This window comes from Nomascus leucogenys, chromosome 16, assembly GCF_006542625.1.
Source record: "Nomascus leucogenys isolate Asia chromosome 16, Asia_NLE_v1, whole genome shotgun sequence".
Classification (NCBI taxonomy): Eukaryota; Metazoa; Chordata; class Mammalia; order Primates; family Hylobatidae; genus Nomascus; species Nomascus leucogenys.
The window spans coordinates 75,194,931-75,207,376 of NC_044396.1; the positions used below are offsets into that span (position 1 = coordinate 75,194,931).

General features: G+C 45.4%; 1 protein-coding gene and 1 non-coding gene across 13 annotated transcripts in view; one reads left to right on the forward strand and one right to left on the reverse strand.

Moving 5' to 3' along the window:
• The window catches only part of TBC1D31 (TBC1 domain family member 31), an 82,822-nt gene extending 78,389 nt beyond the window's left edge, over positions 1–4,433 (forward strand). For 11 of the 12 annotated variants that reach the window (XM_003256170.2, XM_030795414.1, XM_030795412.1 and 8 more), the window contains 2 exons: positions 2,301–2,396; positions 4,086–4,433. In XM_003256170.2, coding sequence (XP_003256218.2) covers positions 2,301–2,396; positions 4,086–4,219 — 230 coding nt within the window. In that variant the 3' untranslated portion in view covers positions 4,220–4,433. The remainder of the gene's footprint in view (positions 1–2,300; positions 2,397–4,085) is intronic. The other variant, XM_030795411.1, reaches the window with a different exon arrangement.
• Positions 4,434–9,630: 5,197 nt separating this feature from the next.
• Positions 9,631–9,703, reverse strand: TRNAM-CAU. The gene has a single exon. It is a non-coding gene; the product is annotated as a tRNA-Met (tRNA).
• Between the last annotated feature and the right edge of the window lie 2,743 nt (positions 9,704–12,446).

The following is a 12,446-nucleotide window of genomic DNA, read 5'->3' on the forward strand; positions in this document are numbered from 1 at the left end:
TTTCGTTCCTTTTTATTGCTGAATAATATTCCATTGTGTGGATATTATGTATTTTTTTAATCTATTCATCAGTTGATGGACATTTGGATTCTTTCCAATTTTTGGCTTCATGAATATGCTATGTGCATTACTTTTTCATTTCACAAGTTTGAAGAGTGAAAATATAGGTTAGGTCATTTAATTATGCCTACCTTTTTTTTTTTTTTAAAGGTAGAACTTCACTCTGTTGCCCAGGTTGGAATGCAGTGGCACAATCTTGGCTTACTGCAACCTCTGCCTCCTGCATTCAAGAAATTCTCCTGCCTCAGCCTCCTGAGTCGCTGGGACTACAGGCGCATGCCACCACGCCCAGCTAATCTTTAGTAGAGACGGGGTTTCGCCATGTTGCGCAGGCTTGTCTCGAACTCCTGGCCTCGAGTGATCTGGCCCCTTTGACCTCCCAAAGTGCTGGGATTATACCTCACCCGGTATAAGGTGGGAGGATGGCTTGAGCCCAGGAGTTCAAGACCAGCCTGGGCAACATAGTGAGACTCTGTCCCTAAAAAATAAAGAAACAAAAAGATCTGAGGAACCACACCTGATTCGCGTCTTATCTGTGCAGCAGATGCAGCAGTGGCCAGCCTGCTTGCGCCAGAATGCTGGTAGACTGGGAAGCTCATGATCTGATTCCATTTGCTACAAGTATTTTATTTCACAGTTATTTCTGGCCAGGCGCAGTGGCTTACGCCTCTAATCCCAGCACTTTGGGAGGCCAAATCATGCCTACTTTTAAAACTGCTCATACACCTGAGGTCAGGAGTTCGACATGGCCGACATGACCAACCTGGTGAAACCTCGTCTCTACTAAAAATAGCTGGGCATGGTGGCATGCGCCTGTAATCCCAGCTAGTCCAGAAACTGAGGCAGGAGAATCACTTGAACCCGCTTGAGCCCAGGAGGTGGAGGTTGCGGTAAGCCAAGATCACGCCACTGCACTCCAGCCTGGGGTGACAGAGCAAGATTCCGTCTAAAAAAAAAAAAAAAAAAAAGTGTTATTTCTTAGTAAAATAGTTCAGTCTGCTTTTTCTTTTCTCTTTTTCTGCTGAGTTCTGTCCGCAGAAACCGTTCTCTGGAACAGTGCAGATTGCAGATTATGTTTACTACCTCCGCCATGTCCCGCCCTTCAGATGTTTGAAGATGACTCTTAGATTCCAGTTAGTTCCCCACCAGTTCAAATTAGTCATTTGGTGATTAGTCACATTACCTTAATGACTCATTGAGCTAAAACTATGAGTTAAAACCATTAGCTAAAGCTTTTCAGAGAGGTAAAAGGCAGACATCTTACCAATTCAATGAGACTCCCAGCATTCTGGGCTCGACACATGGAGGCGTAGACGCTAGTGGTGGGAGTAGAAAGGAAGGGACTGTTATAAGCAATGTCAGGATGCAAATATTTTTAAAAACACCTTGGTGTCATACTGGATGTGCTGCTGTAGGAGTTAGGGAACAGTGAAAACACAGCTGAGGGTGAGTGTAAGGTTTGAGATGAGGAGAGTAATTGATAAAAGTAGGGGGAGGCGCCTGTAATCCCAGAAGTTTGGGAGGCCGAGGCGGGTGGATCACGAGGTCAGGAAATCGAGACCATCCTGGCTAACACAGTGAAACCCCGTCTCCACTAAAAATACAAAAACTTAGCCGGGCGTGGTGGCGGGCGCCTGTAGTCCCAGCTACTTGGGAGGCTGAGGCAGGAGAATGACGTGAACCCAGGAGGCGGAGCTTGCAGTGAGCCAAGATCGTGCCACTGCACTCCAGCCCGGGCGAGAGAGCGAGACTCCATCTCAAAAAAAAAAAAAAAAAAAAAGTAGGGGAGGCACCGCTAGTTGCTAGGGCACTGCCCTGCCTACTACTCTAAGAAGGGTTCAGGTAAAACTTGCCTGTGGCTGGCTCTGATTTGCTGTATGTTGTGATGAGGCCCTGCCTAGCTAAAACCAATAGTGATCAGCTCATAATAGTTTCCAGGGAAGCCTTGCTAATCACATTTCGTAATCTCTATCTTAATATCTATATTTTCGAATTTGTTGGCTTTTTGTTTTAGCTGAAAGTGTTTTTAAAGTACGTTTTACAGAAGTCAGCTCAGCTCTTAATTCTCACTAATGACACTTCCTTGCCTTTTTGAATGTTGACCGCATTCTTCTTAAAATAGAAAAGAAAGGAGTTTTTAGCCATCCTTGGTGATTTTAACTTACTAGGGACCATTTGGAATTAGTAAGCCTTTCTACTCACTCCCAAACATCATCTTGATCTCCTCACTTTTATAACAGAAGAACCCAGGTTCCAAAATGAACAGGAGGACTCAAGCTGTTTGCCTAGAACCTCACAATTAAATGACTCTTCTGAAATGGATCCCTCAACACAGAGTAAGTTGATAAGCAAGAAAATGTTATTCTGCCATTTTAAATTTAACAATATTTAAGCAAAATTGTGGCTTAAATTATGTTTATAGCATGTGGATGCCATTTTCCCAGGGCACTGATAATGAAAATCCTAAAAGGGAGGCAGCAAGATGCTCTCAGATTTTCCAGTGGGAGAACTGGGTGCAGACCAAATTCCAAGTAAAGCAAATGTGCTGGATCCACTAAAGCCACTCCAGTTCTTGAGCACCAGCACTGCTGCCCAAGAACGTAGTTGGAGGTTCTAACAGAAGTCTCTAACTAGGTTGATAATATGAGATTCATAACTATTTTGACATCATTATGAAAAAAATCTCAGCGTTGTTTTTCAAAGCTATTGCATAGTTGAATTTTCTTGACTCTGTTCATCTGGGCTGGGCTCCCTCCAACAACCATCGAAAACATGTGTCTTCCCTGGGCACTCCGATGGAATTCTGGGCCCCAGCAGCAGTAGAACTGCCAAACGCAAATGGCTTCATGCTGATGAGCTGACTTTTGATCCCTGGATGTGGTTCATTGGAGGGTTTGGGGTTTTTAGAAGGGACAGGGTAGAAGCATCTTACAGAAATGTAGTCACAGCATTAGGCCATCCATAAAGAAGCTAACAATCTTCCCAGTAAAGTGTATTATTTATTTTTAAAAGGGAGGAGGAGACAAGACACTCCGTTAAACTTTCTTTCAACTAATTTTTTTCAATAAAACTGCTATATAGATGAAGCAGAATTTAACAAGATCTTTTGAGTTCTTTTGGAAGAACAAACTTTTATACAATGTCCCAAAAAGAAGAGCTTTATAAGAAATATGCCTAATACCAAGTCATGAGATTCCAGTATTGTGTAAAATATTTTTGCTAACTGATATTTTTATATGCATCTATAAATTCTGTGCCAGAATATGAATTAAACCAAAAATCATTGAAGAGTCAGATGAAGTATGAGAGATTCTCAGCTGTTCTCTGTTCTGACATATCCAATGGTTATTTGGTAACCTTAGGTTATTTGGCAGCAAAATACAAAAGCATAAAAGTTGTATTTCTTTGGGAGGAAAAACAGTTTTCCAGAAATTGAAGCTGACTGACTGTTTGAATATGTAACTAAATTTCAGAGAAGTATATTTTTAAGGGCTTTTAAAAAAAATTTCAGTGTTCACTAGCCCCTCTAAATCAGTAACACTCTTACACTTGGACATGTTGTAGTATTTTAATCTTGATTCTGGACCTTCCTGATATTAGCCAGTATTAAAAGGCATTTGAATTACTTATTTCTATTTACTTATTGGAAAGGTAGTCATGGTATATATTTCACAGTATTATGACTTGGAATGCCTTTTCTCATTACCATTAAGCATCACTGTGAGGAAGCTTACCATTATAAAAACTCAAATTCTCTCTTAAATAAGCATTGTTTCTAACTTAAGATTGTTTGTATCCCAAGTATTTCAAAGCAGAGAAGTTCTCTGTTAGCATTCATTCAGTCCAACAAATAATTATTTGGCTTGTAAATGGAACCACCTAGGGCCAGGTAATATGTAAAATTTAGGTTTTAGAATTGCATTTCGTTATTTATTTTTACAACACATTTATCTTTAAAATAAATGCTGTATCCTTGCTAACATCAGAAAACTCAGCTTTTCTAAATTTTAAATTTCATTTTCAAGTTTCTTTAAATAGAAGAGCAGTAGAATGGGACACCACGGGACAGAATCTTATCGAGAAAGTGAGAAATCTTCGCCAGAGACTCACTGCTCGGGCTCGTCACAGATGTCAAACCCCTCATCTTTTGGCTGCATAGAACGCATGTCACCTTGAGACGGTCGAGAGAGAGACCTATTTTGCAATCAGTGACACTGATTTTTAGATTATTTATTTAAAATTCCTATAAAGATCAGCCCTTTGTACAGAAAAATGTGTCTATAAAAATTATGTGTTATTTAATTCTGATACTTTTTGGCTTGTAAATGGCTTCTTGAACTTTTTACAATAAAAATGTTTTAGAAACTGTTAAAGCTGTGTTAAGCTTTCAGGTTGCAGGGACCGGCATAAACCTCAGTAACTTTAGTTGATACAGATTTATCTTAAAGATGAATGGAGAAATAAAGAACAGAAAACCATCTCAACAGCTCTATAGCCTGGACTTTGAGAGAACTCAGCAGCAGGTGGAGAGCGCCAGTATCGTGAAGTGGCCTATATCACCATCTTCCTGCCCATCCCCTCCTCTGCCAGTGGGACCTCCTCTTTGTCAGGGACCCCACTGGACTCGTAACATCTCATCTCTGACCCAGCTCCTTCTGCCCTCTGCCTACTTCTTCTGGCAGCACCGACTGCTCTTCCTCCCTCCCTCTGCTTCCTAGCTCCAGAGTGGGGCTGCTTGTGACTTGCCGAACCTTACTCTTTAAAAGGAGGGTAGAAATACTTGATAGGAGGATTAAGTAAGATCAGGCAGGCCAGACGTGGTGGCTCACACCTGTAATCACAGCACTTTGGGAGGCTGTGGTGGGTGGATCACTTGAGGTCAGGAGTTCAAGACCAGCCTGGCCAACATGGCGAAACCCTTTCTCTACTAAAAATACAAAAATTAGCCGAGTGTGGTGGCACATGCCTGTAATCCCAGCTACTTGGAAGGCAGGGGCAGGAGAATCACTTGAACCCAGGAGGTGGAGGTTGCAGTGAGCCAAGATCACACCACCACACTCCAGCCTGAGCAACAGAGTGAGACTCCATCTCAAAACAAAAACAAAAAAAGATCAGACCTAGAAAGTTCCTGGCCCAGTGATTGACACATAGTAAGTGTACAATATGTAGTACTAATTATTTTTTATGGGGCCATGAAGCATAATCTTATGGTTTGTCAAATATTTTCAGCAAAGTGCTCTCTTGTCCAATAAGCAAAGTTCTAAAATGATATCCTGGCATTATACACAGCCATTGGTTTCCCAAGAGTATTTTCCTCAGCCTAGTTTTCTGTACATTTTTAGGTGGCTGCAAACATATGCCTGCATGGGCCAAGCTGGTGTGTGTTTTTTGACAACAGGAATCCCAGGATATAGAATACGTAGAGTGTGTTGGGAACTTTGGTAGACTAGAATTGCTTGCTCACCAGAAAGCATTGAAATTCTAAAATTCTGTGGTTCTGCCACCCAGAAACAGCTGTCTATTGCAGTTTTTTACCTCTATTTCAGGTCCTCTTTGACTAGGATTTATACCTAGTCAGGTCTGTTTTGCAGCTACACACACCACATACACATACAAAACCCTCTTTTTTATATCTAGAACTGCAGTAGTTAATTTTTGAAAAAAGTTCCTGTTCATTCAGTGAAAGTGCACTATGAATGCTGTCACCCAAATGAAGTTCTTTTTATCACATGCTTCCAGTTTTCTCTGAGCCTACGTTTCTCCAGTAATCTTGATACATTCACTGCCTTAGCAGATTTCAGATACTTGGTTGAATCCCCTCAGTCATATGTGCTTGGTTGGTATTGCAAAGGTTATCGCATTTAATGAAATATATGAAATACATTTCTGATTATTTCTTCCTGCTTCTTGACATTATATCTTCAATCTTCAATTTCTTTATAATGTGAATTCTCTGGAATTGAATAAGGGCTGAACTTGGCTAAAATTCCTTGCTACATTCAAAAAGTTTCTCTCCATTACTCCCTTGAGTTTGTTAAAGAAGAGCAGTCCCTATAGGCCTTTTCATATTTATTACATCCATAAAGTTTCTCTCTGGTGTGAATTCTGCAATGTTCGCTAAATGTTGGGCTTCAGCTAAATCCCTTTCCACATTGGGCTACATTTGGAAAGTTGTTTTCCAATATGAATTCGGTGGTGCTAAATAAGTTATTAAGTTGGTTAGGGGCCTTTTCGAATTTATTTACATTCATAGAGTTTTTCTCTAGCATGAATTCTCCCAGGTTGAGCAAGATTTCAGCATTTGCTAAAGGTCTTTCCACAGTCATTGCATGTGGGTCGTTACAGCTGTTGACTACAAGGACCGCATAAGGCTTAATTTATCAATATGGGTGTGCTTACCGAGAGTCTAGATTTAATGTTCAATCTCATTGTATCAGTCTGGATCCAGTCAGGAAGCAACCCACACAGTTGTTTGGATAGGGAAAGTTTAATGTAAAGACTTATTAAACTATGATGGGGGCAACTATGAAGACGTAAAGAGAACTCTACAGGGTACGTGGGACTGAGGAGAGTACTCAAGGAAGGACAGACTTGGAAGGGAGGCTCCTCCCTCCCCCGGGCTTAGGTCAGGCCTGGTCAAAGAAGGTGTGGTTGCAGACCACTGGATACTGGGGAGGGCCTCAGAGTTGGCCAGGCTAGGGGTAGTCCATGTCCCCAGGCAGCAGGAAACAAATCTCCTGGGCACAGACAATCCGAGGCTGGTAAAAATGCACAAGGAGGCAGGGCATAAGGACCCCGCTTGTCAGGTTGGTGTGCAGGCTGGCCATATCCAGAGAGCCACAGGAAACCACCCTCAGGCACAGGCAAACAGGCCAGCAGGCAGGTGCTCAGAGTGCATCAGGGTGGTACTGCTGGCATGAGACCTGGAACATGCCAGTGTCCATGCTGAGAAGACTATAGTGACATGGTCATTGGGCTAGGACTGTGAAATCATAAAGCAATTGTGCACACTAGGCACGTGGTTGGGGCAGAGCACGACTAGATGTCCCCCATGCACATGCACCGCTGGTGGGCCATGAAGCAAGAGCAAGAGTAAGCCAAACCAGCACACTGGAGCAAGGAAGAGAAGCCTTGTTTCTCCTGCAGTGTCCTTCCAGCACCCTCTATTGACAGCTCGGCATCATGCGCACTGTAAGGAGAAATGCCTCAAGAGCCCGTCCCATCACTGCAGAACTGAGATGACTGATAACTGCCACGCTCATACCATTGAAAGTGGCTCCACAGTTTACGTGGTTGGTTGACAGGAATGTGGACTCAACGTTGGCCTCTATCTAATGAGACAGATGCCAGAATTTCCCTGGCATGATGTGGATGCAGGTATCCAAAGGCTCAGGGAGGTAGGAATGTAGGGGTGGATTGATCACATCTGGCCTCCTCACTCACCTCCCAATGCCATGCTCTGGGCCCAAAAGCTACTTCCTTTATGAAGGCACTGAGCAAGGGAGCACCTGCAAACCTGAAAAGCGCTGTGGTGGCTCATGCAACAAGACGTGATGGTGAGAGATGCCACCACCACAGATGTGCTCCCTGGTTTCAGTGGGAATAATGGAATTCTGGGGCAGCAGAGGCCAGGTAGAAGCACTTAATTACCAGACAACCATTTACAGTAAAGGGCAGCAGGGCGGTGGTAGTATTAAAGGATTTTTGGCTACTGGTAATTGACTACACTGTCCCTAAGAATGAAATAGATAGGCAGCCTACTAAAATGTTGCTTGAGATATGTAACAGGAAAAACTCCAGACCTGGTAGCCGAAAAACTGACTCGAGTCATCACCATGGAGAGTCATAACCTGTCACCCAGTTTCCAGTACGAAAATGATTCCCAGATCCAAAGCCTCTTGATTGAAGGGGAGGCCAAATTCCTCTGAGGAAGGACCCTGAAGCAGTGCCACATATACATGCTTACGAGTATTCTTTAACCCTTCCCCAAAGGAACCTCTTGCCAGTTACTAGAAGGATTGTGTACTAGGGAAAAGAAAACACCCATATCTCACAGGGATTACTAAACATGGGTTCTGAATTGACACTAATTACTATGGCCTACCAGTAAAAGTCACAGCTAACGATGGTCAGTTGATCAAAGGAGTCTTGAGCAAAGTTTGAATTACAGAGGGTGAATAGGGCCATGAAACCAACCTGTGGTTATTTTCTGAGTACCTGAATATATCATTGAAATAAACATACATGAAAAATGGCAGACTCTCCCCGTTGGCACTAAGACCTATTGAGTAAGAGCTATTATCCTAGAAAGATTCAAGTGAAAGCCCCTGGAATTTCCTCCTTACCAGGATAGTAAACCTGGTTAGTAAAAAGTTATCGCAATTATCCCCAGGGGCCGGGCACGGTGGCTCACACCTGTAATCCCAGCACTTTGGGAGGCCGAGGTGGGCGGATCACCTGAGGTCAGGAGTTCAAGACCAGCCTGGCCAACGTGGTGAAACTCCGTCTACTAAAAATACAAAAGTTAGCAGAGTGTGGTGGCACGTGCCGGCGGGACAATTGGTTGAACCTGGGAGGCGGAGGTTGCAGTGAGCCAAGACCATGCCACTACAGTCCAGTCTGGGCAACAGAGTGAGACCCTGTCTCAAAAAAAGAAAAAAAAAAGAATTATCCCCAGGGAAATTGAAGAGACTCATGCCACCAGCAAAGAGTTGAAAGATGAAGGGCTGGTTATAGCTATTCCATCGTAATTTAATTCTCTATTTGACCTGGGCAGAAGGGAGATGGATCTTTGAGAATGGCTGGGTTATCAAGAACGTAGTAGGGGAGGACTGCAGTTGCAGCGTCTGTTTCAGATGTGGTCTTGACACAGCTTCCGGCATATGGTATATCCCAGCTGCCTACATGACCTCCATGAGACCTCTCTTCCCAGACCCTATCATGACCTGCATTTCCAGATAGATTCAGTGCCCACCGCTGGCCTCTCATCAATGCTGCCTACCCATCCCGCAGCTCCCTCGCCGCCCCACACCGTGTTCCTAGCCACTCCTCTATTGCCTCCATTAGACGGCCTTGAACTCGGCCGCGCTCGCAGCGCCGTAGTGAACTGTAACCACCCGGACTCCTACCCTAACCCAGAGCTGTGCGCGACCGCCCCGCGACGGCCAGTGCCCAAGGGCAAGGGCAAGGGCAAGGGCGAGGGCAGGTCGAGGAGTCGGGGGCTGCTCCAGGCCCTTACACGTGCTCTTTCCTGGACACTCGGGCCGCAGCGCGAGGATGGTCTTGGCGGGGGTTCTTCTTAACAGGTTCACCTGGTCCCAGGACACTCGTCGCAGATATGTCTTTTCCCCTTATTTTCACCCCGTGACTTTGACAAGCAAACAAAACGTTTCTTTACGACGGGGTTGTAAGGACAGCAAACGACGGGGTTGTAAGGACAGCAAACGACGGGTTGTAAGGATAGCAACGACGGGTTGTAAGGACAGCAAACGACGGGTTGTAAGGATAGCAAACGCGGGGTTGTAAGGACAGCAAACGACGGGGTTGTAAGGATAGCAAACAAAAGTATTGTGCCCCGTGTGAGGATCGAACTCACGACCTTCAGATTATGAGACTGACGCGCTACCTACTGCGCTAACGAGGCACCTAACAAGCGCTTCCGGACAGAGATTTACGAGGCTATACAGCTGGTCTGCTGCGCATGCTCAGTTTTACTTTTACCGCTCCTGTAAATCCCATCCAGAATACTCGGAATTCTAGTTCCGCTGCGTCCTCCCGCTGTCCCGTTTGTCAATTAACAAACACTGTGGCTGGCTTGTCAGTGCCTCACTGGGTAGCGGCGACACGGAGAAGGGGGATTTTTCCTCCGACTGTTGTGAACCGTTATTTTTGTGTAGTGCGTACAAACCGTTTGCACACTCGCGAACGCATGAAACACTTATTAGGCACCTACTGTGTTCCCGGCCCTGTTCTGGGTGCTGCGTTCACAGGAACAAACCCAGGCTCAAGGAGTTGGGCTAAGATGTATAATGATTGGAAAACACATGCGCGCGCGCGCGTACACACACACACACACACACACACACACACACCCGCTATTACGGCCCCCACCGCAGACCCCAGATCCCACCAGTCCCGGGCCTCCTCCCTGCGCCCCAGGTTTCCACGTCTGCCTGCAGCTCCTCGGCTGAGGCTGCGCTTCGTAGGGGCTGCCGGGCTCCGGGACGCAGTCCTGCAGTCTTTTTCTTGTTTATAGCCAGGATAGACCACCATTCCTGTGGCCAGTGCCCTGTTGCACACTTGAGCTGGTTCTGATTTCTTCTTCCTTTTTTTCTTTTTGCTGTTCAAACAGGACTTCAGGGAATAACCGTGGAAGCGGTGAATTAATGTTAACTGGGAAGCCCGCTCTCCTTTCCCTTTCACTCCTCTCGCCTTCCTCCCAGCCCTTTATATAAGCTTATTTACCTACATTATTGCTAAAGGAAACTTAGTGCCCGTATCATAAATGGAAAACAGGTAAGGGTTTTTCCCTAACACATGTTCAGATAAATACATAACTATTATAATAAAAAAAAGACTCTTCCACGTACTGTCTAAAATCAGCCAGACAGTGGCACATTGAGGATTTGTACGTTTCGCCGTATGTAAATTTCACCTTATAAAAAGGAAATTGAGACGGAACTCTGGGCAAGGCCGGGAGTGGGGACCCCTGGGGGGAGTGTGTGGATGCCCGCGGGTCTGGGTGCCTCCCAGGGAAAGGACGAGTGATGGACAGGCCGACGGAAGGACAGGGAGTGGGGAGAGGTTCGTATGGACCTCGATGGGTGTGCGGATATTCACGGCACAACTGTCAACTTTTCCATTTGTCTGAAGTTTTTCCTTAGAAAATATTGGGGGTGGAATTTTGTTAATCACCTAGAATTTGAGGGATACGGCGGGGTGTTAATGGGGCAAAAGGCAGTATGAGTACAAGCAGGTAGGGACATACCATCTTGACAGCAGGCACCACAATTGCTGAGGGTAGGCGAAAGGGAATCTCGGAGTGGATGGGGGTGGGGCCTGCTCGACCTCCCAGTGGGAGAAGGACTGGGAGCTGCCGGGCTGGTGGCCGAGGGGTGAGGAAGGAGGAGTTGGAGGTGGGGCAGGCTGCCGGGACCCCAGACCCGGAGACTGACACCCATTCCTCGGGAAGCTCCTGGATCCCACAGTCTAGGGTGGGAATCCCAGGACCTCTGCCAGCCTCGGGAAGCGCGCATCCACACGCACCGGCGGGAATCCGACCCACGGGGCTTGCTCCCTGGTAAGGTTGCTGGGGCATCCCCTGCGGACTGCGGACTGCGGACTGGGAGTGTCACCTAGATCCAGCTGTTTCTTCCAGATCTGCAGGCCCGAGGAGGTGCTGATTAACATGCAGATTAAATCCCAACGGTCCTGTCTACCACAATTACAAACAGCCCCACTTTCGGGTGTAGCAGTCCCAGAACTGGCAAGCTACCCAACATATTAACTCACCACTTCCACAGTTATTCCCTGAAGTCGTATTTGAACAGGAAAAAAAAAAGAAAAAAGGAAAAGGAAACAACCCAAGTGTACAACAGGGAACTAACTGGTCACAGGCATAATGGTCTGTCCAGGCTGTAAACAAGAAAAAGGGATGCTGTATGTTGTGATATGAAATGAGCGAAAAACACAACTGCAGAAGTAACAAGAGTATGAGACTATTTCTGTAGAAAGGGGTAGATGTTTATATTTGCTAGTGTTTGCACACAAAAAGCTAAGATCGCCAGACGCAGTGGCTCACGTCTGTAATCCCAGCATTTTGGGAGGCCTAGGCGGGAGGACCACCTGAGGTCGAGAGTTCGAGACCAGCCTGACCAACATGGAAGAAACCCCATCTCTACTAATACAAAATTAGCCGGGTGTAGTGGCGCATACCTGTAATCCCAGCTACTCAGGAGGCTGAAGCAGGAGAATTGCTTGAACCCGGGAGGGGGAGGTTGCGGTGAACAGAGATCGCACCACTGCATTCCAGCCTGGGCAACAAGAGCGAAACACCGTCTCAAAAAAAAAAAAAAAAAAAAGCTAAGATCGATTATTAATACGCTGAAGGGTGGAAACTGTATGGTTGGAGGTAGGGGTGAGAGGAAGACTCTTTTTAAAAAAATAAACTTTATTTTCTAAACAGTTTTAGCATCACAGAAAAATTGCAAAGATAATAAGAGTCTCCATAAAGCCTGCACCCAGGTTCCCATATTATTAGCATTGGTAGTTAGTATGGGTTGTTTGTTACAAATAGTGAACCGGTGTTGATGCTTTAACTAAAGTCCGTCTTAACTCGGATTTCCTTAGTTTTCACCAGATGTCCGTTTTTCTGCTCCAGGACCTCA